The sequence below is a fragment of the Balaenoptera borealis genome, assembly GCF_965194805.1.
Source record: "Balaenoptera borealis genome assembly, chromosome: 4".
In the NCBI taxonomy this organism is placed as follows: Eukaryota; Metazoa; Chordata; class Mammalia; order Artiodactyla; family Balaenopteridae; genus Balaenoptera; species Balaenoptera borealis.
In genome coordinates this window covers 128,971,785-128,998,799 of record NC_138861.1, presented here as the reverse complement: position 1 = coordinate 128,998,799, position 27,015 = coordinate 128,971,785, and the positions used below count along the sequence as shown (strand labels likewise).

General features: G+C 39.0%; 1 protein-coding gene across 5 annotated transcripts in view; it reads left to right on the top strand.

Annotated features, from left to right (window-relative positions):
* PDE5A (phosphodiesterase 5A) overlaps window positions 1–27,015 on the top strand; it is a 172,657-nt gene that overhangs the window by 69,466 nt on the left and 76,176 nt on the right. For all 5 annotated transcript variants that reach the window (XM_082389639.1, XM_082389635.1, XM_082389637.1 and 2 more), the window contains exons 4-6: window positions 20,538–20,609; window positions 22,261–22,350; window positions 25,423–25,560. In XM_082389639.1, the coding sequence (XP_082245765.1) occupies window positions 20,538–20,609; window positions 22,261–22,350; window positions 25,423–25,560 (300 nt within the window). The remainder of the gene's footprint in view (window positions 1–20,537; window positions 20,610–22,260; window positions 22,351–25,422; window positions 25,561–27,015) is intronic.

Below are 27,015 nucleotides of genomic sequence, written 5' to 3'. Positions count from 1 at the left end.
CGTCGGTTCTGGACTTGATATGGTGATGGTGAAGATCTTTTCTTTTTCTTTTTCCACATTACCCTTTAAATAATAAACAAGTGTATTTTACAAAGAAGACGGTAACCGCTTTCCTAAGGGAAAAAACATTTCTCAAGAGCATCAGATGAAAAACATAATGCTAGTAGGTTCAGTCCCTGAGGTCACACTACTGATCCAGGAGAAGGAGAAAGAGTGAATGAAAGGCTGAGACTGAAGATTACGTTAATGGTAGGCTATATTTACCCAAATCTTATTTTGAATGCTCAGAAAATTTGGTTCAGACTGAATGCTGTGATTTATTCAATATGGGGTTTATCTTCATTGGTAGTTTTAGAATAACCATTCCAGCACTTGTTGGAATGCATTGCACTTTTAATTTGATAGAGCATTTATAAGTTTAATTTTGAGAATTTTTATATAGATCCTGAATTATGACTAGTAGAGGTCTGAAACCAGTTGCAGATAAGCATAAATAATTTCTTTGTATAATATCTGACCCAGAACCACATAATTAGACCTGGGGATGGATTTTGATTATTAAATAATTTTCATGCATTCTTAAAGAGTTAAGGTGGTTGTCAGTGAAATTTCTGCGTGCTCTCTCTCTCTCTATATATATATATATGCAAACATCTATATTCATCTAAGAGCCGAGATTATATAGGTAAAGTGCTTTATAAACTATGTACTCTGTATTCCTTCTTATTAAATCCTCAGCTAAAAGTTCCTACTTGTTTCTCTTCTACCATAGAGTGGAAATTAATATTCTAGGCAGAATTTAAATAAAAGTATAAATTTTATCTTATAAAATTTTTGAATCATATTTTTCTTTTTTTTTTAATATCACTTGGTAGCAGTGATAAAATGAAAATGACCTGGATTTAGAATTCCAGATCCACTTGATTATTACAAATTATTTGATGATCGTAAGTATGTTAGTGATCTCTTGCAGCATAACAAATTACCCTAAGCTTAGTGATTCTGAACAACAGCCTTCATTATCTCAGTTTCCGTGGTTCAGAAATGCCAGAGCGGCCCAGCTGGCTGGGTGCTTCTGGCCCAGGTTCCCTGCCTGTGGCCGCACTCAGGAGGCGGCAGGGGCGCCTGACTCACGCTCGAGCGTGCACTTTTCGGAGGGCTCACTCGTGTGGCTTTTGGCAGGAGGCCTCAGATCCCGGCCAAGTGGGCCTCTCCGCAGGTCACTCCGTGTACTCAGCATGTGGCGGGGTGAGCAAGGAGGAAGCGGCACTGCCTTGTATGACCAAGTCCCCAGACCTGTTCACCTTCGCCTCACGGTAACCGTTCGTCAGAAGCCAGGCATCAGGTCCAGCCCAGACTTGGGGAGGGCAGTTAGGTTCCACCTCTTGAAGAGAAGAGTATCAAAGAATGTGTGGAGATGTTGTGAAACCACCAAAAGTACTACGTGCATTTTGAGGCTTTAGTCTCTTTCCTTAAAACTGGTCAGATGATAAATGAGGAACTCTGCTTGTTAATTAAAATAATATCTTAAACAACAGGGCCTACTGTATAGCACAGGAAAGTATATTCAATATCTTCTAATAACCTATAATGGAAAGAATCTGAAGAAGAATAGTCTGTGTGTGTGTGTGTGTGTGTATAAACTGAGTCACTTTGCTGTACACCTGAAACATTATAAATCAGCCATACTTCAATAAAAAAATAATATCTTAAAAATTAGTGCCTCTCAACCTTTCATATACTAAAAATAATATGAACTACCAGAGGTAACACAGACTAGGTTTAAATAAGGTGGCAAGTTGGGGTGTGTGCTCTGCCAGATTGGCTTGAATCAAAGGGAAAAGAGGAAGTAGAATTAAAAGAGGAGGGCTGAGGAGAAGAAGAGGAAGATGCCTGCTGTTTGAGCTGCGGCAAACCATCGAGGTATTAAAAGTCTTCTAAAATGTTATGTCACAAATGCAGGTCTTCATGAGATCACTGTTTGTGTGTAGCTTAGGTACTTTGCTGCTTAATGCCCATGGAAAATGCTCACTGGTGCATCCTTATTATTTCTCTGCACCATTGTTTTCTGCCTCCCTCATGGATCAAGATTGGAGGGAACCTGTCTAGTAAATACCTTGGCACTGGAGGCGAGGCTGTGCAGCCAACCTGAGGCAAGATCATGAAGTGTCCTCAAACTGCCATGTGAAGGAGGTGCTGGATTTTTTTTTTTTTTTTTTTTTTTTAAGCCAAGAAACATTTGCTGTCATTTAAAGATCTGTGTGGCCATAGCGTTAAGGATGAAGAGTTTTCTTTGTTTAATCTCTAACCCAGAGCCACATAATTTGACACTTGATAGATTTTGATTTCCATATTTGTTCATACACGGAGAAAGTCCTGGGTCTGGAAGCAGGGAAGTTGGTAAGGAGGCTTTTCCATAATCCAGACTAGGAGTGGATTTGTTACACTTCTGTTTAGGTGGTTGAGGGGTTGATTTGATGGAGGGTTAAGTAGAAGGAAGAATCTAGAATACTTTCTAGTGGGGAGAATTGTGATATTCCCTAAAATAAAACATGCAACGGAGAGAATTGGTTTGTGGGGATCAAAACCATTAGCTCTTTTGGGGGGTATGTTGTTTTACTGTCTACTCCTTTCTCCTCTCTCCTCAAGTCTCAGCGCTGCATCCTCACCTCCACTTTCATCCGGTGGTCTTGCTTACTCTTTCGGTGAAAAATAAAGCAGTTACAGGAATAATTCCACAAGAGAACTTCCCCAGTCTCTTTCCCCCTGCTCTTGCATCTGAGTTTACATCCTCTGGTTTCCCTTTTACATTAACCATCTGTGAAATAGCAAAGGTCAGTCTCGCACTTGTGCACCAGATCTCATCCCATCTCATCTGCTCCAAGACGCGGCTCAGCAGCTCTCCCCTCTGTGACCAGAGTCACCAAAATTCCCCTCTCTACCAGACTGGTTTATCAGCATACAAACACACTGTTATTTCTCCCATCTTAAAAATGAAAGCAAACGCTCATTGGACTACATATCTCCTTTCAGAGATCACCATTTCTCTGATTACCATCAGAGCTAAACTCTTTGAAAGAGTTGTCCACGTTTGCCATTTCCGTTTCCTCCCACTCTCCGGAGCATAATCCACCCAAGCCTTCACCCTCACCGCTCTGTGGAAACCACTCTTGGCAGGGTCGCATGGCGTCCACAGGGCAGGAGCTTATGATCATTTCTCAATACTCACCTTACCCGGCAGGTCGGCAGCACGTGGCATTGTTGATCACTCATTCCTCCAGGACAGATTGTCTTCACTTGCTCTCCAGGACCTCAGACTCCCCAGTTTTTTCCTCCCATCTCTCTGACTGCCTCTCTGTCTCTTTAGCTGGTGCCCGCTCATCACAACACTGCTAAATGGCTCAGCCCTGGACCTTCACTCACTGCTTATGTGATTTTATTTACTCTCATAGTTTTAAATACCATTTGCTTGCCAACCAAACTTGTATTGCAACTGTATTGTTTCTTCAATTTAAACTCATATATTCAACTGCTTACTTGACTTCTCTACCTGTATATGTCTAACGGGCATCGTGAACTTAATATGTCTAAAACATCACTCCTAATCTTCCTTCCCACTAAACCTGCTCTATACTCATCCCCACCACACTTAACTTCTCTGTCATCCCAGCTATTCAGGCTAAATTCCTTAAAGGCTAAAATCAGGCTAAATTCCTTCTTTCTTTCCCCCACAGTAGATATCCAGCTGATCAGGAAACACCCTTGACTTTCCCTTCAATCACTGCTCTCCACCTGTACTTCTACCACACTGGAGCTTCAGTGTGGAGCCATCAGTATGGAGCACCTGAATTATTATAGTAGCCTCCCTAACTAGTGTCCCTGCTTCAAGCCATTGATGCCCTTCAGTCTATTCTCAACACAAATTTTAGAAAACATGCTCGATCTCATCCCTCCCCTGCTCAGAACCCTGCAGTGGATTTCCACTTCACTCTCTGAGAAAGGTCCCCCATGACCTGGCTCCCGAAGCCCCTCTTATCTCACCTATTGTCGCCCCCTGCCAATCCTCTCTAGCACACTGTTGTTGTCTTCTCTCCACCCCAGGGCCTTTGCACTTGCTGTTTCCTTGTCTGAAGTTCCTTTGCCTAGTTCTCCACATGGCTCAGTCTGTCACCTCCTTCAGGTTTTTACTCAAATGACATCTCAGGAAGACTTTCTTCAGCCATCCTTATTGACTATCTACCATTATTTCTATCCCTGCTGTTTTCTTCATGACACTTAAGCACTTAATCACCATTCGACATACTACATATTAACTTACGGGTTCATTTCTGTTTCCCCTCCCTAGACTGTAGGCTCCATGAGAGCAAGATGAGACAAGAATGCTTCACGGAGGAGGTGACATTTAAACTGCATCTGTGGTATGCAATAATGCTAGCTGACCTGAGAACTTCTTTTTCAAAAATGTTTCTCTGCCGTCTTGAAGCATGGAAACCAAAGTAGATTGACAAATTAAGGGATTTCAGGTGGAAATTTAATCAAGGCTATGTGGTAAATAGTAGTAGGACTAAGATCTTCCTGCCGAACCTTAGAGATCAGTAATAACTATTTTGTATTGATGTTATCCTCCCCACTTTAGATGAAGAAATATGGACTTCATCAAGTTAAGGAAATTTCCTAATATTCCATATCTATTAAGTAGCAGAGCTGGAATTGATACCCATGTCATCTTATTCTAAGGCTGCATTTTTCTCACTGTGAGATAATTACCTTCTTTCATCTTTATTAACGATTGTACCTGAAAAGCTACCAGTCAACTCTTTTTACTGTTTTAGTTTTTGAAAATTCAAATTATGGACTGGAATAATAGAATGATTAAAATCTAGAGTTGCCAACAATGATTCCAAATTAAATGCTTTGTATATTATCTGACATAGCTGTGTGGAGGAGGGCATGTCTCTTTGTGCTGGTAACACCTAAAACTAGGAGTTTTGCTAGTGAGACTGGTGTCTGTCTGCATCTGAGCTTTCATATATGATTATCTTTTCAGGCTCATCTTCCATTTGGAGGAAAAAGCACTTAGAGGTAAAATATTATAAGTTCTCTATACGAAGGATTTGTTGAGTGTAAAAAAATTATAAACACACATACATTTTTCCCCTGGATCTCTTAAGTTAAATGTTAGGAATATCTAGCTTCTATGATGTGAATATCTAACTGGCTATGATGCAGTTAGATGGTCCAGTAGAGGCAAGAACACTGATCTGAACATTTAGTTCAACTCCCATTGAGATGGCGTTCCTTTGATACCACCTTTAATTTGCAAGTGAGATTCAGCCTATTCAGTGTTTTCATGCATGAAACTTGCTTTCTGCCACTTTTGCTGTGTTATTTCTCCTCTGTTTGTATTAGGTCCACATTTATGAGCACACCCCTTTACCCTGTAATTATCAGGAAGCTTTACTAGCACAGCACCTGGCCAGGGTATAGAGGCATGGACCTGTTGTAAGTGCAGGCAGTACTGGAACAAACTCAATCCTGGGTTAACAGAGTCCAAACCCAACAACACTGTCCAGGGTGTGCTTTGCAGGCCAGCACCTGGCAGAACGCAGGACACCACCCTGAAAATAAATCATAGTTATTAAATAGATCCAAGGCTCTGAAGTCATTTTTGGCAATGTCATGTGTAGTGTGGGCATAACAGGGATAGAATTATTCTGATACAAAGTACAGTTTGTACAATATATATTGAGGACACAATTTTTTTTTATTGTTATTTTGGACTTATTCCCAATTAGGCAGAGAGATAGAGTTTGAAAGAAAGAGTTCCGACTCTAGCAAAACAACTGTCTTGAGTGCTGGTTTAAGATCAGTGATTCCTTGAGCAACTTTCTTCACCAGTCTGCGCTTAAGGTGACTTGTCTGTGAAGTTTCAACATGAGGTACAGACACACAGTGGGGGGCTTGACAGTGGTCATCGTGAGACAAGGGACGTGACGGTGCCCACCACAGAGCTCGTCACCTAGTGGAGGTTCAGAAAATGGCTGTTCCCTCCCTTTGGAGTGTTGCAAGGCCAGACAAACGGAGGAATGGAAAGTTAAACAAAAACGGTAAACGCTGCGCGTACCCTGCCATGGGAAAGACAGCAGGCTCCTTTCTGCTGTGTACCCTTTGCGTCTCTGTAGTTTTTAAAGGGCACAGAAGGAGACTCTGCTCATAATGGTTATGTGCTGCTCTGTCTCAGGCCTGAATCTCTGTATCCCAATGGACAGAAGGGTCTGATTAGAAGGCAGCAGGTCCCTGTGGTTCTAAGACCTTTACACCTCATTGCTTAAAAGCTGGTGTGGCAGAGAGTTTGGTATTTGGCAAGGAAGAGGAAATTGTGTGTGTGTGTGTGTGTGTGTGTGTGTGTGTGTGCGTGCGTGCACTCGAAGGGATAAGAATAAACGCTAGGATTAAGAATTGTTCCCAGCAGCCCCTTGTCTGGAAGGAATGCAGTCTCAGGTTGGCACCTCTCCCGCTGGACGTTCCCAGGGCAGGACAGCTACTGACCCCCAGAGGTGGGTCTGTCCCGGCGCCACCTGGGGAGCATCCGTCCTGCCTGGTAGCACGGAGCAGACGGTCAGGACCTCAGCGTGCTCCAGGACAGCTGAGAACTCAGCACGTGGACCGCCACGTTCAGATATCATCAGTAATTACAAATTTACTTTTAAGACTTTCACATACTTTTTGGAAAACCAAATTAGAGTTTACATACAGTGAAATATGCAGATCTTCATGTACAGTTTGATGAGTTTGACAAATGTTTATTCATCTGTATAACACCCCAGTCAAGACAGAGAACACTTTCATCACCTCTGTCAATGCCCACAACCCATGGGCAACACAGTTCTGATTTTTATCATCAGAGACTAATTCTGCTTTTCCTTGAATAACCTGCTTATTTTTGAAACTGCATTATTACCTGTTTTCGCCTGAAACATAGGATTCTTTATGTTACGTAAGTAGTTCTTGGCTATAAAAATGTGTCTTTAAGGTTTATAATCAAAGTCAAAGAAAGCAGAACTTTTAAGCAGCCACTTTGGATTTGTCTTTGTTTCTTTTTTTAAAATTTATTTTATTTATTTATTTTTGGCTGAGTCGGGTTTTCGTCGCTGCGCGTGGGCTTTCTCTAGTTGCAGTGAGCGGGGGCTACTCTTCGTAGCAGTGCACGGGCTCTAGGTGTGCCTGCTTCAGTAGTTGTGGCACGCGGGATCAATAGTTTTGGCTCGTGGGCTCTAGAGCGCAGGCTCAGTAGTTGTGGCACACGGGCTTAGTTGCTCCGCAGCATGTGGGATCTTCCTGGACCAGGGCTCGAACCCGTGTCCCCTGCATTGGCAGGCGGCCTCTCAACCACTGCACCACCCAGGAAGCCCTGTCTTTGTTTCTTAAAGTTATAGTTTTGAAATTGTTCCATTCCCTTTGATGAAAGCATGCTTTAAAAAGATAAGCATATGTATGGGGTCTGAAGACAGTCTTGGATGTACTGGAAAACCAGTGGTCTTCATGATTCCTCTAGTTTAAACAATAGTGCTTACGAACCTGTATTTTATATACACTAGTGCTGGTTTCACTTTCCCCTGCGGGGGAGTAGCAGGAAGAACACAAGCTTTGGGATCAGACCTGGAGAGCATCTGGGTCTGCACATTCTTGCACTACCTATTTAACTTTTCTGAACATCAGCTGCCCTTGTGATAAAATGGGAATCATAATATCTACCTGAAAGGGTTGTGACAAAGGTCAGATGGATTAACAGACAAAGTGCCTGTTACGTAACAGGCCCTCCCTTTTCCTTTTTTTAAGTGGCAAACTTTTTGGCATTATAAGTTTTTTTCTTTCTTTCTTTCTTTTTTTTTTTTTCTTTTTGGCTGTGAATAAGTTTATTAACTAACTATATTAGGGCCGCTGGCCATCAATCATGTATTTCTGATGCCAGTTATCTTCAGGGCACTGCTCTTTATATCTTTCAACTTCCTAGAAGCTTCCCTTCACCTTGGCTCCCTCTTCCTGGCCACCCAGGCTGTGAGAATAAACTAAAATCATCCACTCCTATACGCATTGCTGTCTTGTCTTCCAACCCTGGAAGATCGATAAACATACTCCTGAGAGGAATAGGTGTAGCAGTGCCTGTACATACAGAGGCATAAAATGAGTCCCAGCCAAGTAAAGTCAGTCTTACCATTTAAAGAAATATCAAACCTTGAGTCTCAAATTCATTAATGAAAGCCAGACAACCCAAAACAACAAAAAGGTCAAAATTGGCAAAGGTACACATAGGCAACACAGAAGAAGGAAACCAATGTAGCCAGTAATAACTAAAAAGCAATAATAATTAAAAAGCTCTCTAGTAATCAGGGAAATGCAAATTAAAGCAATAATGAGATACATTTTTATACCCAACAGATAGACAGAGGTTAAAAATTTAGCCTCATAATACTAGGGGTTGGTTAGGACGTGAAGTTAGCAAGAACCCTTATACATTGCTGATAAATATAAATTTCTGTAATCCTTTGAAGATTTCATCAAAGAAGCTCTCGCACATGTGCACAAGGAAACCCATACAGAGATGTTCAATGTGGATTATTTGTAATAGCAAAAACATTGCAAACAACCCAAACATTTGGGGATCAAATGAGCAAAATTTGGCATGGAGTACAATGAGACTGAGAAGGAAAAAGTCCAATTTGTTGTTATCTTAATTTAACTTAAAAAAAAAGAGGAAACATTAGCAAATATTAATGCTTAGTAGTTCTATATCAATGGCTCTCAAAGTGTTTTCTGTCCCTACACCAGCAGCATTTGGCATCACCTGAGAACTTTTAGTAAAACAAGTTCTCAGGAGCCAACCCAGATCTCTGACTCTGAAACTCTGGGGGTAGGATCCAGCAAGCTGTGTTTTAACAAGCCCCATTTTACCACTGTTCTAGATGACAAGGACATGAATATTTACTGTATTTTTAAAATTAAAAATTAAAACTAACAATCTCAAGCTTTTCTTTCCCACTCTCCCAAAGCCGTTTTAGGCTATAAGTTTCAACTCCATAAGTAAAGGCTTATTAAGAGTATGTATTTCTTACTGACACACGAAGTTCTTGTATGTGCACAGATCTCTTAATATCAAGCAAAGAGCAGAGAAAAAAATGGGCAAAAATTTTTTTTAACATCTTTATTGGAGTATAATTGCTTTACAGTGTTGTGTTAGTTTCTGCTGTATAACAAAGTGAATTAGCTATATGTATACATATATCCCCATATCCCCTCCCTCTTGCGTCTCCCTCCCACCCTCCCTATCTCACCCCTCTAGGTGGTCACAAAGCACTGAGCTGATCTCCCTGTGCAATGCAGCTGTTTCCCACTAGCTATCTATTTTACATTTGGTAGTGTGTATATGTCAATGCTACTCTCTCACTTCGTCCCAGCTTACCCTTCCCCCTCCCCATGTCCTCAAGTCCATTCTCTACGTCTGTGTCTTTATTCCTGTCCTGCCCCTATGTTCATCAGAACCATTTTTTTTTTTTTTAGATTCCATATATATGTGTTAGCATACGGTATTTGTTTTTCTCTTCCTGACTTACTTCACTCTGTATGACAGACTCTAGGTCCATCCACCTCACTACAAATAACTCAATTTTGTTACTTTTTATGGCAAAATAATATTCCATTGTATATATGTGCCACATCTTCTTTATCCATTCATCTGTCGATGGACACATAGGTTGCTTCCATGTCCTGGCTATTGTAAATAGTGCTTCAGTGAACATTGTGGTACATGACTCTTTGAATTATGGTTTTCTCAGGATATATGCCCAGTAGTGGGATTGCTGGGTCATATGGTAGTTCTATTTTTAGTTTTTAAAGGAACTTCCATACTGTTCTCCATAGTGGCTGTATCAGTTTATATTCCCACCAACAGTGCAAGAGGGTTCCCTTTTCTCCACACCCTCTCCAGCATTTATTGTTTGTAGATTTTTTGATGATGGCCATTCTGACCGATATGAGGTGATACCTCAGAGTAGTTTTGATTTGCATTTCTCTGATGATTAGTGATGTTGAGCATCCTTTCATGTGTTTGTTGGCAGTCTGTATATCTTCTTTGGAGAAATGTCTATTTAGGTCTTCTACCCATTTTTGGATTGGGTTGTTTGTTTTTGTGATACTGAGCTGCATGTGCTGTTTGTATATTTTGGAGATTAATCCTTTGTCAGTTGCTTCGTTTGCAAATATTTTCTCCCATTCTGAGGGTTGTCTTTTCGTCTTGTTTATGATTTGCTTTGCTGTGCAAAAGCTTTGAAGTTTCATTAGGTCCCATTTGTTTATTTGTGTTTTTATTTCCATTTCTCTCAGAGGTGGGTCAAAAAGGATCTTGCTGTGATTTATGTCATAGAATGTCCTGCCTATGTTTTCTAAGAGTTTTATAGTGTCTGGCCTTATATTGAGGTCTTTAATCCGTTTTGAGTTTATTTTTCTGTATGGTGTTAGAAAGTGTTCTAATTTCATTCTTTCACATGTAGCTGTCCAGTTTTCCCAGCACCACTTATTGAAGAGGCTGTCTTTTCTCCATTGCATATTCTTGCCTCCTTTATCAAAGATGAAGGTGACCATCTGTGCGTGGGTTTCTCTCTGGGCTTTGTATCCTGTTCCATTGATCTATATTTCTGGTTTTGTGCCAGTATCATACTGTCTTGATTACTGTAGCTTAGTGGTATAGTCTGAAGTCAGGGAGCCTGATTCCTCCAGCTCCATTTTTCTTTCTCAAGATTGCTTTGGCTATTCGGGGTCTTCTGTGTTTCCATAGAAATTGTGAACTTTTTTGTTCTACTTCTGTGAAAAGTGCCATTGGTAGTTTGATAGGGATTGCACTGAATCTGTAGATTGCTTTGGGTAGTAGAGTCATTTTCACAATGTTGATTCTTCCAATCCAAGAACATGGTATATCTCTCCATCTGTTGGTATCATCTTTAATTTCTTTCATCAGTGTCTTATAGTTTTCTGCATACAGGTCTTTTGTCTCCCTAGGTAGGTTTATTCCTAGGTATTTTATTCTTTTTGCTGCAGTGGTAAATAGGAGTGTTTCCCTAATTTCTCTTTCAGATTTTTCATCATTAGTGTATAGGAATGCAAGAGTTTCTGTACATTAATTTTGTGTCCTGCTACTCTACCAAATTTATTCCGTAGCTCTAGTAGTTTTCTGGTAGCATCTTTAGGATTCTCTATGTATAGTATCATGTCATCTGCAAACAGTGACAGTTTTACTTCTTCTTTTCCGATTTGGATTCCTTTTATTTCTTTTTCTTCTCTGATTGCTGTGGCTAAAACTTCCAAAACTATGTTGAATAATAGTGGTGAGAGTGGGCAACCTTGTCTTGTTCCTGATCTTAGAGGAAATGGTTTCAGTTTTTCACCATTGAGAACGCTGTTGGCTGTGGGCTTGTCACATATGGCCTTTATTATGTTGAGGTAGGTTCCCTCTATGCCTACTTTCTGGAGCGTTTTTATCATAAATGGGTGTTGAATTTTGTCGAAATGTTTTTCTGCATCTATTGAGATTATCGTATGGTTTTTCTCCTTCAATTTGTTAATATGGTGTATCACGTTGATTGATTTGCATATATTGAAGAATCCTTGCATTCCTGGGAAAAACCACACTTGATCATGGTGTATGATCCTTTTAATGTGCTGTTGAATTCTGTTTGCTATTATTTTGTTGAGGATTTTTGCATCTATGTTCATCAGTGATATTGGCCTGTAGTTTTCTTTCTTTGTGACATCTTTGTCTGGTTTTGGTATCAGGGTGATGGTGGCCTCATAGAATGAGTTGGGGAGTGTTCCTCCCTGTGCTATATTTGGAAGAGTTTGAGAAGGATAGGTGTTAGCTCTTCTCTAAATGTTTGATAGAATTTGCTTGTGAAGCCATCTGGTCCTGGGCTTTTGTTTGTTGGAAGATTTTTAGTCACAGTTTCAACTTCAGTGCTTTTGAATGGTCTGTTTATATTTTCTATTTCTTCCTGGTTCAGTCTCAGAAGGTTGTACTTTTCTAAGAATTTGTCCATTTCTTACAGGTTGTCCATTTTATTGGTATATAGTTGCTTGCAGTAATCTCTCATGATCCTTTGTATTTCTGCAGTGTCAGTTGTTACTTCTCCTTTTTCATTTCTAATTCTGTTGATTTGAGTCTTCTCCCTTTTTTTCTTGATGAGTCTGGCTAATAGTTTATCAATTTTGTTTACCTTCTCAAAGAACCAGCTTTTAGTTTTATTGATCTTTGCTATTGTTTCCTTCTTTTCTTTTTCATTTATTTCTGATCTGATCTTTATGATTTCTTTCTTTCTGCTAACTTTGGGGTTTTTTGGTTCTTCTTTCTCTAATTGCTTTAGGTGTAAGGTTAGGTTGTTTATTTGAGATTTTTCTTCTTTCTTGAGGTAAGATTTTATTGCTATAAACTTCCCTCTTAGAACTGCTTTTCCTGCGTCCCATAGGTTTTGGGTCATTGTGTTTTCACTGTCATTTTTTTTTTTTGGTACTTTTTGATTTCCTCTTTGATTTCTTCAGTGATCTCCTGGTTATTTAGTAGTGTATTCTTTAGTCTCCATGTGTTTGTATTTTTTACAGCTTTTTTACTGTAATTGATATCTAGTTTCATAGCGTTGTGGTCGGAAAAGGTACTTGATATGATTTCAGTTTTCTTAAATTTACCAAGGCTTGATTTGTGACCCAAGATATGGTCTATCCTGGAGAATGCTCCATGAGCACTTGATAAGAAAGTGTATTCTGTTGTTTTTGGGTGGAATGTCCTATAAATATCAATTAAGTCCATCTTGTTTAATGTGTCATTTAAAGCTTGTGTTTCCTTATTTATTTTCATTTTGGATGATCTGTCCATTGGTGAAAGTGGGGTGTTAAAGTCCCCTACTATGATTGTGTTACTGTCGAATTCCCCTTTTATGGCTGTTAGCATTTGCCTTATGTACTGAGGTGCTCCTATGCTGGGTGCATAAATATTTATAGTAGTTATATCTTCTTCTTGGATTGATCCCTTGATCATTATGTAGTGTCCTTCTTTGTCTCTTATAATAGTCTTTATTTTAAAGTCTGTTTTGTCTGATATGAGAATTGCTACTCCAGCTTTCTTTTGATTTCCATTTGCATGGAATATCTTTTTCCATCCCCTCACTTTTAATCTGTATGTGTCCCTAGGTCTGAAGTGGGTCTCTTGTAGACAGCATATATACGGGTCTTGTTTTTGTATCCATTCAGCCAGTCTATGTCTTTTGGTTGGAGCATTTAATCCATTTACGTTTAAGGTAATTATCGATATTTATGTTCCTATTACCATTTTCTTAATTGTTTTGGGTTTGTTTTTGTAGGTCTTTTCCTTATGTTGTGTTTCCTGCCTAGAGAAGTTCCTTTAGCATTTGTTGTAAAAATGATTTGGTGGTGCTGAATTCTCTTAACTTTTGCTTGTGTGTAAAGGTTTTAATTTCTCTGTCGAGTTTGAATGAGATCCTTGCTGGGTAGAGTAATCTTGGTTGTAGATTTTTCCCTTTCATCACTTTAAATATGTCCTGCCACTCCCTTCTGGCTTGCAGAGTTTCTGCTGAAAGATCAGCTGTTAACCTTATGGGGATTCCCTTGTATGTTGTTTGTTGTTTTTCCTTCTTGCTCTTAATATTTTTTTCTTTCTTTGTATTTAATTTTTGATAGTTTGATTAATATGTGTCTTGTCGTGTTTCTCTTTGGGTTTATCCTGTATGGGACTCTCTGTGGTTCCTGGACTTGATTGACTCTTTCCTTTCCCATGTCAGAGCGACTATAATCTCTTCAAATATTTTCTCAGTCCCTTGTTTTTTCTCTTCTTCTTCTGGGACCCCTAGAATTCGAATGTTCCTGCATTTAATGTTGTCCTAGAGGTCTCTGAGACTGTCCTCAATTCTTTTCATTCTTTTTTCTTTCTTCTGCTCCCTGGCAGTTATTTCCACCATTTTATCTTCCAGCTCACTTATCCGTTCTTCTGCCTCAGTTATTCTGCTATTGATCCCTTCTGGAGTATTTTTAAGTTCATTTATTGTGTATGCATCACTGTTTGTTTGCTCTTTAGTTCTTCTAGGTCCTTGTTATATGTTTCTTGTATTTTGTTCATTCTGTTTCTGAGATTTTGGATCATCTTTACTATCTTTACTCTGAATTCTTTTTCAGGTAGGTTGCCTATTTCGTCTTCATTTATTCAGTCTTGTAGGTTTTTACCTTGCTCCTTCATCTGTAACATACTTTTTTGTTGTTTCTTTTTTTTTTTTTTTTTGATGGGTGGGGCTGTATTCCTGCTTTACTGGTTGTTTGGCCTTAGGTGTGCAGCGCTGGAGTTTGCAGGCAGTTAGATAGAGCTGGGTCTAGGTGCTGAGATTAGGACCTCCGAGAGGCCTCAGTCTGATGAATATTCCCTGGGGTCTGAGGTTCTCTGTTAGTCCAGTGGTTTGGACTCGGAGCTCCCAGCACAGGAGCTCAGGCCTGACCTCCAGCCTGGGAACCAAGATCCCACAAACCGGTTGCTGGGGGTTCCTCCCGTCTCCTTAGGTGTCCGTGGTCCCCCACCAGTGCCTGGTAGGTGCTCTAATTGTGCGGAGACACGAATTCTACATCCTCCTAGTCCTCCATCTTGACTCCGCCCTTTGTAACAGCTTTAAATGGAGTATAATCTAATGCATACAGATCAGGAAGCTGTCTTAGAGAACAGCATTCTCTGGCCCATTTCAGTTCCTCCTAGATCAACAAGCAGGGTGACCGCTCCGGCCCAGACAAAAGAAATCTACGACCTCACTGAAGGCGGGGGCTCAGGTCTGGGCGACCGTGAGAGGAGGGGCCAGGCCTGTCCAAGGCGACCCCTCTGAAAGCCTGAGCCAAACCTGTCCTTTAATGTGCTCCATACATCCCAGAGCCCTCCCTTAACACAGGCCTCACCAAGCACACCAAAATGGGCAAATTTTATTAACTATTTTTCAGATGTGAATTGTCCAGTAAGTACATCACCTAAATAAAACTTTGATATCTGACACTTCTCCCATTATCATCAAGAACAAATATCTCTGAAGCACTGAGTACATTCAGAGTCTGATGCTTCCTTAAGACATAAGATATAAATCATGTCCTTAGGAAACAATTGAGTTGGATGTGAACAGAGAAAATGAGGTTAAAAATGAGAATACCTCATTGTCAGATTATAGCACCCTCAGCTGCAACACAGAATTTCAGAGGGCTTTGAAGGGAAGCTTTTTTGGAGACAGCCTCAGCCGAGAAACTAGAAGGTAATATTTCAAGGAATGACGTGAGCAAAGGTCTTTGTAGCATTCTACTTCAAAGACCCATGTAAGTGATTTTAGTTCAAGTTGAGCATATGGAATCAGAGTCTTCAGTTTTTGTCCTATAGATGGATGCATGGAACCATTAAAAGCTTTGAGTAATGAGATGACTTGTATGTGCAAAGTAGTGTTTCAGGAAGGGAAATTTGGACTTAAGTGTCATAGATGGACTGAGGCAAGAAAACAATTAGCAGTGAGATGCCAGGGCTTTCAAAGAAAGTGAGGATTTAGATGGTGAAACACAAGATATAATGGGGGGTGAGGAAGAGTGAACAAGGAATGGGAGCATGTACGAGTAATTCTAATGGAACATATTAGTTTGTTATTGCTGCTGCAAAACACTACTGGAAATTTAGTGGCTTAAAACAACACAAATGTATTATCTTATAGTTTTGGAGGTCAGAGTCCAAAATAGTTCTCACTGGGCTGACACAGAGGGTCAGAAGGGCTGTGTTTCTATGTGGAATCTCTAGAGAAGAATCTATTCTCTTGCCTTTTCCTGCTTCCATGGGCTGCCCACATCACTTAGCTTGTGGCCCCTTTCTATCTTCATAACCTGCAGCCGCGGGACTTCCCTGGCGGTCCAGTGGTTAAGACTCCACGCTTTGACTGCAGGGGGTGTAGGTTCAGTTCGATCCCTGGTTGGGGAACTATGATCCCACATGCCTCGAGGTCAAAAAACCAAAAAAACATAAAACAGAAGCAATATTGTAACAAATTCAATAAAGACTCTAAAAATGGTCAACATCAAAATAACAAAAAAGATCTTTAAAAAAAAAACCCTGTAACTGCATCTTAAAATCTGTCTGACTCTCCTGCCTCCCACTTTCCATCATAAGGATTCTTGTGATTGCATTGGGCCCACCCAGATGATTCAGGATAATCTCCCTGTCTCCAGATCCTTAACTTAATCACATCTGCAAAGTCCCTTTTGTCATTTAAGGCAGCACAGTCATAGGTTCCAGGGATTAGGATGAGGCCATCTTTGGAGGCCATTCTTTTGCCTACCACCTGGAATATGACCATAATTTGCTGATTGCCTAGGATTTGGAAGAGAGGTGGAAAAGCCTGGATTGGTCATGTCAACCCTCTCAGTTTCATTTTACCTGTAAAACAGGGGTGGGCAAGAGGATGGGGGTGGGATTCCCTTCCAAGCCTAACACTCTGACTAGAATGTCAGCTCCATGAGTACAGGGATTTGTGTCTGTCTTGTTCACTACTGAGCCATCTTCATTGTCTAGAACAGTGACTGGTATATTAAACATGTGTATTAATTATTTGTTGAATAAATATTTGTTGCTGAATGAATGACCGAGTCAAGAGAAAGTTTGAAAAGAGCACTGGGAAGAATTCTCCACTGGCTCCTGTCTACGTTAAGTTCTTGTTTCCCTGGTGAAGTAAGGTTTTCAGCTCAGGTTACAGATGGTCTAGAATCCGGTCATTATAATAGAGACATTCTGCAGGTGGGACAGAGGGATAGCTAAGATTTGTAGAGTTTGTTCCTTTTCTCCCTGGCTTTTAGCCTCCATGCTGAGCATCCCCTGGCACTAGGAACGGGGAGAACAGGGAAATGTATAGTAGGGATTGATGTATGGCCTCAGTAAGGGTCGGGGCAGCTGCTGATTGAAGAAGAAATTGCTCGCTGTGGCAGTGATCACTTGTCCCTGAAGCGACCAGCTGTCACATTCCTCACTGATCACCCAGCAAGAGTCAAGTCTTGCCCTTTGCATTCCTAAAAGAACACTTGACCCTGTGAGGACATAATATTCATTTATGCTCTGAAAAGTGCCAGTGCAATAGAAAACAGAGAAGCTTCTTTGTGCTTTAAAAAAAAAAAAAAATAGCATAAAGTATTGGTGTTTGAGAGTACTGCAGGTAGATAGCAGGTAGGCAGAAGTGATTGGGCTTCTGATATGGAAGCTAAAGTTTTTAGGGGCTTTGCCTCTCAGATATGAGGTCTGACAAATTCTTGCCATAAAAGCTGTCCTTGAAAACTGACATTTAAAAACCTTGTCTTGAAGAAAATTAATTTGTTTAAAGGAGCAATAGACGGTAGAAAGAGGAAAGACTTTTTATCAACACAAGGAGGCCAGGGGGTGCAAGTTTTGCTAGGCTCCTTGAAATTTGGAGAATCAAAGTCTTTTTGTCTTTTACTGTCTTATGTTACCTTGGACAAACACTATACCTTTCCTCTGATTTTTATCTGTTGTTTTTATCAGTGGTATATTTAAAATGTCATCCAGCTAAGTATTGAGGCACATGTGAGTATCAGATATATTTTCCTGATCTAATAGTCCCTTGAAAGAACTTGACTGTTTTTTAAAAAAATAATTAATTATATTTAAATAATCATCCCTTAAACAAATTAACCTCTAATATCTAAATCTATAAAATTACTAGTGAGAGAAATAATTGGTCACCGGAAAGGATGAAAAATTCTTCACTGGAAGTCTTCATTCCATGAAGTTGCCTAATGATTAATATCTTGCTCTGATGTTAGGGGAACAAAATTAAATATAGTAAAGAGCTGGTGTTCAGGGGGTACAAAGCAGGGTTTAAAGCCTGTGAACAAGACTTCTGGTCAGTTTGCCAGACTGAACAGGTGCAGAACACCACCCACCTCCCCATTCTGCAAACAAGTAGAGAATAAAGTTTCACCAAAAGCAATTTTAAAAATTACAGATGAGCTCAAGAAAGGGAAATCCCAGGGTATCAGAAACAAAGAGGGGAACCCAGGGTAAGCAGCGTGAATGACCAAAGTCCAGATGGGCTTCGGAGATGTGAGACTCAGGATGGTAGGGTGAATGCCTGCGGGTAACATCTGCAGGCAGGGGTGATGAGTCCCCTCCACAGACATGGTGGGAGCAGGGAGGGGAAACTAAACTCCCACGGGAAGCCTAGGTCTGTGAAGGTTCCATCCATGGAACCAGGCCTGGAAAACTTTTCAGCAACGAGGAAAGCTTGCCTCTGCCTGCAGCTGCGAGACAAAGAAGAGACACCAGTGAGCCATGAGAGCAGGGCTTGTGCCCCACAGGGTGTGGAGTTCAAGTTCACGCCATCAGTGCAGTGCCAGACAAGCAGCAAGTCGCTATGCCTGACACTTCATGACTCAGGGGACATGGGGCTCCCATGGAAAACAGTCCCTGCTATGGGTGAGCTTACACCCAAAACTCAGTATGTTCTAAGAGATGAAGGACAACTGGCACGAGTATTTAAAGGAAAAAAAGAAAGAGGAAGAGAAGGAGGAGGAGGAGGAGGCGGCGGGTTTGAGAAAAGAATCAAGTAGAAATTCTCGAAGTGGAGAACAGTTATTGAACTACGTGAACAGTGTTGTGTTGGTTGAAAATTGCCTTGCTTATGGTACATTGACTCACACGGCTCCAGGTACAAACAGCACATCAACACATGCTTCTTGTAATACTGTATAATTATCTGAGAAGGTTTGCATAACAGTCTCTTTATCTGTTTTAATCTCTTCTTCCTTAAAATGAAGATTTAAAAATTTAACTCTTTCTTTTATCAAACCATTTATTAAAGACAAATAAAAACTCAAATGTCATCATTTCTGAGAAACCTTCTCTTTTATGCATATTTGGTCTCCCTTCTGTGCTCTTAACGATCTGTGGGCGTCTGTATCATCAAAGTGATCATACGTGTGCTGTAAATATATGTTTATGTATCACCCATTCTTGCCTCTTGAGCTCCTTCCGGGTAGCCTTTCTCCCAGTTTTTATCACTCCTTGGTACACAGTAGTCACCACAATATTTGTTGAGTAAATGAATGAATGCTTAAAATAAAATCACCGACTTATACTGGTAGCGCTATGGATTAGACCCCAGTGACCCTCAAGAGGCTCCCGTCAGTTACATTCAAGTGAATGTGCCTGGCTGCAGTCCAGACGTTTTGACCTTAGACAGAAGCTTTTGTAGGCATTTTGTCATTGAGATTGGAGTATCGAGAAATCTGTTAGCCAGGAGCTAAAGAGTGTAAAATAGGTACAGGATAATTGGATGATTCTCCTTTTTAAAATCAACATCTCTTTGCTCTGTCATAGGGTGGGGAGGAAACATGTTGAGAACAGAAAACGACATCAGACAAGAATGTATTTCTCTGTCCTTGCTCTGCTATCTTGGAAGGGAATTTTTTATATCCATTTCTTAAAGCTAAGGGGCTAGAGTGAGCTGAGAAAAAAGGATGGACCATCCACACAAAACTCAGGACTTTATATTTCTAAAGTATAACCATTTAGAGGATAATAGCTTTTTACACTGATATTAAATTGTAGAAGGAGGAAACAAGTAGAATTTATAAGTAGTAAAGAGGAAGCAAAAGTAAGTTGAAGGTCTTTAAAAGACTAATAAGGTAATAACACAAACTTCAAGTTGGACCTAAATGGGTAAGTAAAATATACTTTTAAGTAGGAAGATGAGAAGGTTCTTAAAAGTCTTGCTAAATGTTTTGTGGAAACTTAAGACATATTCCCAGAGTTTAGCTCAGTCTTCTTAAGATGTAGTTTATCTTTCAAACACCTTCTGATTTGAAATAAGGCTCAGTCTGTTTTTCAATAAAACTTCTTTCCACCAAAGTAAGTCTATTGAAGGTAAGATAATTTTCAAGTTCAGAAATTTCAAAAGAAGTTGGAAAACATCCCTACATTAAGAATTATTTTTACCCTAATTGGTCCTCCTGCATTTTAAATTCTGTGACTGGCCATTGGTCCTATTTCATTTTTAGTAAACGAGCATTTAGCCCATTTGAAATATTATATTTAAAAGCAATATAAAATGTTCATTTAATCATATATTCTATTTGAAATGTGATATAAATTTAATGTTTATTTTTTATTCAAAAGCCATGAGAATTACTCACATAAAAAGTGATTGCCAATAATTTCTTTCACAGGGCAGCATGAAATCCGAGAATCAAATATAGTTTGGGACCCAAGAAGTTAGAAACATTTGAACTCTTATTAGGAAAAAAGAATGTACAAAATGATACGGAACTAGTTCAGATGCTGAGGGGTTTGTTTTGATTTTGTAGCTTATTGTTATTTTAAAGCACATGTAGAAATTATTTTGTAAACACGCTTTGGTGAATTTATACCAATAATTTCAGTCAACGAAATTACCAATGTTCTCTTCTTATACCAGGTTGTTGGTGTAGCCCAGGCCATCAACAAGAAATCGGGAAATGGTGGGACATTCACTGAAAAAGATGAAAAGGTACCAAAACTTGGGTCTGGTATGATCTCAATTTAGGAAGATGCTTTCTCTTTAGAGTTGTATAGACCTCTGGGATTAGTGATTGCTGAAATTGTTGATCACAAAAACATTATGGTTTAAAATGATCCGAAATGTTCTAAAGTGTCTCTTGCCTCTGGCTAAATCAGTGCTGACCTGAGTTTGGAGTAGTTGTGGTCTTCAGTCAACAGAACCCCGTCCCCACTGCCTCCTCACCATGCCACCAAGCCTCCCCCGGGGCTGTGTGCATGTTGCGGCCATCCGGAGGGTGTTACGGTGTTCTAACTCTCTCATTTACCTTTCATCACTGCTATCAAGAAATTCAACATTACGTAAAATCCCTAAAGCACTGCTCCAAGTTCAGTGCTGCAGGTCAGCTTAAAATTAGAATTGCCTCCTGGTGAAGCAAATGCAGAATGTTTTATAAGCTTTGCACGCAGACGGTGGGGCGCCAAGGTGTGAATTCAGGCTGAATGATGTGAATTTAGCTTGAGAAAGAGTGGCAGTCAGCATTATTTTATTACCCTTCTTGTCCAACTCTGAAGGAATACATTCCTCACACCACATCGACATGCTTTCCTTTTAAGGACAGAAGCCCTTAAACCTGTTTATAACTTCATTCTGTCAGTAGGTTTTATGATTTCTCTTCTTAAATATGCAATTATATGTATATCATGGAGCTCACTGAATTCTTCCTATTCAAGCCCATTGCTATTTCTGTCACTCCCCTGAAAATTAGTAGGAGCTTTTGGAAGACATTCCAACAAGACAGAGTTATTTTTGTCTCATGTTGTAGGCTGTGTTGACACTAGTGTTGGTCCCCGTGTCTTAATTGCTTCAGAACATAGCAAGTACCTTTTTAAATCAGTGTAATAGACATCTAGTCTCCTATTCTGTTAATGACACCTGAGGATATTTGGCGGGGAACATGGTTCTAGATTGGCTATTTATTCCGTTATTTGTTTATAGCCCATTAATGTAAACCCCTCTTGAAAGATTTGCATTCTTAGGCTGTATCATCTCTTGGCAAAATAAATTCATGCTTGTGAATAAAGTATGCCATGTAAAAATTTCCTTTCATCAATAATTAGTATAATTGTGAGCACATCACCTTAGTATAGTATAATGAGGGTGATATATCATGTTTAAAATGATATATTTAAACTAATACTAAATTTGCAATTTAGTATGGGACTGTTGTTGCCAATATTCTCCTAACAAGATTGTGAGCTTTCAGTTTGCCCCAGTAATAAGTTACAGGCTATTTTTATAGTCTTAGCTTAAACCCAAGTCTTAATATCGTTTAGAGACTACACCAAATTTTGCATAGAGTGAATTTCAGTTTCACATGGTATAAAGAGATCTGTGTCTCCTCTCTTTCTCTTTGCTAATTTCCAACTACTGTATGACTTTAGGAGACTGTGTTAACAGTTGTCATCTACTGGTTGTACCATTTAGCTAACACTTGCTTTGCATCAGTTCCTAATTTTATGCAGAATAAACATCTACACTGTTGGTTTCCAAATAATTATTTGAACTGTAAATATTTTTGAATGTTGTTTGTGTTTCAAGCAATATAACAAGACAGGTTATTGACAGTTCTTATTTGGCTGTTGTCTTGCCTGTTTTCTAGGACTTTGCTGCTTACTTGGCATTTTGTGGAATTGTTCTTCATAATGCTCAACTCTATGAGACTTCACTGCTGGAGAACAAGAGAAATCAGGCAAGTCTGATTACTAAAGAGAGAGTGTAGAAATTCTTTTTTAAAAAATGGTTAAATTGTTATCCAAGTAATATATATATATATAAAATATATATGTTATATATATAATGATGTGTATATATATATATATATATATATATATATATATATATATCATTAGAAATCCAAACCGTGCAGATTGAATTTCTAAATATTTTAACTGTTTCTTCTAATAGTTATTTTTTCCATTTTGTATTTTCCATGAGCTGTTGCTTTATCACTGTTAACAGATGAAGATTTATTTAACTTATGCCATCCTTTACTTTGCCATTATGGTACCAGTATTTTTATGTCACTGTTTAAAGTTATTGGATGAGTTGTGCGTGTAATATTAAGAGTTTTAGTTCTTATTCTATCAATTAGAGACATCATCTCTTTTTTTTTTTCCAGAATATGCTTCTGTATTTTATTATTCATATTAAAACAAAAGATACAAAATGTGAAAATTATTGTAGAGAACTTCTAGAAGCATGGGAATAAGCTCAGGAAACACTGTAGAACACTGATAGAGACATCATCTCTTATTTCATCCTTTATAAAGTGAGGATCTTAGCATCCCTCATCTCTCCTTCCCAATTACTGCTCCTTACCTCTGCTTTTCCTATCTGGACTTTTTCTTTTATATTGCCCACATTGATAACATATATACAGATGGTCCTCAACTTACATTGGTTAAACTTACAATTTCCCGACTTTACTATGGTGGGAAAGCTATACACATTCAGTAGAAACCATACGTCGAATTCCGAATATTGATCTTTTCCTGGGATAGTGATATATGTCATGACACTCTCTCATGATGCTGGGCAGTGGCAGTAGCCACAGCTCCCAGCAGCCACGCCATCACGAGGGTAAACAACCAATACACTTAAAACCATTCTGTCCCCACACAACCATTCTGGTTTTCACTTTCAGTACAGTGTTCAATAAATTACATGAGATGTTCAACACTTTATTATAAAATAAGCTTTGTGTTAGATGATTTTGCCCAACTGTAGGCTAATATAAGTGTTCTGAGTATGTTTAAGGTAGGCTGGGCTAAGCTGAGATGTTCAGTAGGTTGGGTGTATTAAACAGATTTTCGACTTTAAATATTTTCAACTTACAATGGATTTATCAAGATGTAACCCCGTCGTAAATCGAGGAAGATCTGGTATTGTGCTACAACCATGCTTGACTTTTCTAAAGCTTTGTCTAGGTTAATTCTAAAGTTGCAGTTTAAAATAAAGTGTTTATAAGTACCGTGATGTAAATGTTGTTCTTACTAATTATGTAAGTGTTGTTGTTCATAATTACCTTTGTTATATAACTTAGTTTTTCTTGTTGTTTCTGAAATCTCTTCTTTTTTCCTTGAACTGTTTGCTCTAGTGTAGCCTCATGTTGTTGGTCCCCCTCCCCCTGCAGACTCTCCATTATTTAGGCATTCTCTTGAGTTCTTTTTCATGGAGAATCTTCAAATTGAGGTTCTCTCTCTTTCTTCTTTCAAGCAAAATTATTTTTCCCCATGCCTGCTGCAGAGGGGTCATCGTAGAACTTTCCTTCACTGCTTTCTTAGAAAGACTCTACTGGTTATCCACTGGATCCCAGAACTCTTTTTTTCTCAGTTTACTCCCTTGTTCTAGTGTAGCACATTCTCAGTTAACTACTTGAGAACCGGTATTGGTGAGGTAAGCTCTCTGAGTCCTTGCATGTATGAAAATATCTATTGTACCATCCTACCAATTTGGCTGGGTATAAAATTCTGCATTGAAAAATTAGTTTCTCAGAATTTAAAGGTAGTACTGTCTTCTACTAGCATTCATATTGTTCTGATTCTTGGTGCTTTTTTTTTTTTCTATAAGCTTTTTGGATTATTTATTTACTGTTGCTTTTGTAACTGAATTTCACCATATGATTCTTTTTTTCATTCATCATGCTGGTACCTGGTCATTCCTTTCAGTCTGGAGACTTAAGCCCTTGGGTTTTATGTAATTCTTTTTCATTATCTCTTTGATAATTCATCTCCCCCACCCTTTAATTTCTCTGTTTAGAACTTATGTTAATAAGACTGTGGACCTTGCGTGGACTTCAACTCCAGCATCTTCCTGATGTCTCCCTGCTCCATTTTTGCCACCCATTAATCCAGTCCTCATTTTTACAAACATACTTGTGATTCTTGTCACTTCTCTCCTGCAATCCATCACAGTCCAAACTGCTTGAAAAGAAGATAGGGCTTTTGAGGTTCTTTATTCACTTACCTCTGCAATCTCATCTCCCTAGTTCTCCTCTTTACACTCTATATTCTCATAAAACTTGATCAAAACTTGCAACATGCTACTTTCTCTCAATTCAGTTCTTTTTCACTGAGATATTTTCCTTCCCCACTTCACCTGAACAATTCCTGCTCATCCTTCAGGCCTCAGCAAGGATAGTATCACCTCCAATAAATTTTCTATAATACCCTTTCTCCCCCGCTCCTTGCACAAATACTTTGTGAGACTAGATGAAATCCTGTGTGAGTAAAGAAAAGAGAAATTATCAGGAAGAACACAAGAGGAACTCTTAAAACTTTGTTTATTTTGGACAATATTTGCTGTGCTCTGTGAAAATCCTGGCAGTGTTGATAAATGTTGATCTCAGAAGTTTGGATCACCAAAAACAACAGTGTATTTTATGTATCAGACACTGTTCAAAATGCTTTATATATGTTAACTTATTTAGTCCTCACAACAGCTCCATGATTTTGGTACTATTATTATCCCCATTTTCAAGAAACTTGCCCTAGATCACAAAGCTAGCAGGAGGGGAAGCCGGGATTAAAAACTGTTGGCTTTGGCTTCAGAGTCTGTGATCCTAACCAGTGTACTAATTGTACTAACAATCGACAGGGAAATTTTGTTAGTAAGCAGAGACGTATGTATTTAACACTTGAATGGCAACTTGGTTGTAACTTGTTAGATTATATGTAAACAACTTACAACCCATATAAATCATTGTATTGCTTTAATAATTACAAACAATTACTAATAGTAAGCTCTTAATTTTTTTGTCTAGGTGCTGCTTGACCTTGCTAGCCTAATTTTTGAAGAACAACAATCATTAGAAGTAATTCTAAAGAAAATAGCTGCCACTATTATTTCTTTCATGCAGGTGCAGAAATGCACCATTTTCATAGTGGATGAAGACTGCTCCGTGAGTACAGAGTATGACTTTTTTATTTTTAGAAAGACAAATTTTATATTCCTTAAAGCACTGCTTTAAACCTCACGTTGGCCTCAGAACTCTCTCTCAGATCCAACTGAATATGGTTGTTTATGTGAAGCCAATCCAAGTGTGAACTGTTCTGGTGGAAAAGGGGTAGAGGTGAGGTTGGAGGATGCCTTCAATACATCCTTTCACCTTGTCGGCCCTCCACTTAGTATTACAGTTACCATTGGTAATGTCAGTGTGCTGCTTTTGTCAATGGCTACACTACCTTGATGGAGAAGTACATTGTCATTACAGTGTGCAGGCCTTTTCTGGTTGAGAATAGTTGTGCTCTCTTACTATGAACAGGTAGACCACCTTCTGAATGGGCTGGCTATAAAAATTTCTTTTTACCAGCGATTATGTAGAAACCAAAAGGCATGGCCCAATGGAGGCAGTGCTGCTAAAGGTGCCTATTAGTCCCAAATTCCTTACCCACCGTGGAAGGCCACTAAGCTGTTCCAGCTGGTAGATTTCAAGCCATTGATTTGTAACGTAAAGAGACAGGATGTGTGTGGAAAGATGGAGTGTTCTCATACAGTGCTGGTTACTTCTAGACAGGCCAACTGAGTTGGCTGTTAGCATCAGGGCCTTTAGCCCAAGGTTGTTTTCTTTTATGCGGTTTCTTTTCCTTCTCAACCAATGAACCACTGTTTTTGGTATATTTCTTTTTGATGTAGTTGTTTGTTTCCTTTTTCCTTTAGACCCTGAGAACAGGCTCCTCATTGGTGGGTTAGGAAAAAGAATGGGAATTCTCAAGTGTATAAAGTCAATTACAGTCCACATATGATATCTGAATTGATCGTTTTTTGGGAAGTAGAATAATAAAAGATATTTAAAACTTATATTTTAAACTTTTAATTATTTTATTAGATACTAAGACCATACTGTGTGATGCAACATTATCTGAATCATCTCACTATGCTAGGAGATAGTCAGTATTGTCATGGATATTATTTAATATTTTCAATCAGTTATAAACTACTTAATATACAGATAATTACAAGATTGTAGGTATCCTTTTAAAGTTCAGGTCAGAACTCTTTAATGCAGTATGTCAGTTTATCATTTTTGCTCTGTGACCTGCTCTTTGGCATTTAATTTTTGAAAGTTATACATAAGGGCACTCCTTTTTTTTAGGCAATTTAAATATCACTTTAATTAACATTCAGCTCATCCAGTTAACCCCTATCATGGCAGCAGTTGACTGGTATCAGTGCTGCTTTAAAATATAGCTCAGCAGTATGCCCATTAATATTTTTGCTCGCTTTTTAATGACTTAATTTGGTGGGTGTAGCAGTTAAGTGACTTGATGTTCATTTATACTGTAATTATTTTTTGATTAAAAATATTTCAACACATGAGCAGAAATCCAAATGTGAACAAGAAAAAAAATGTACT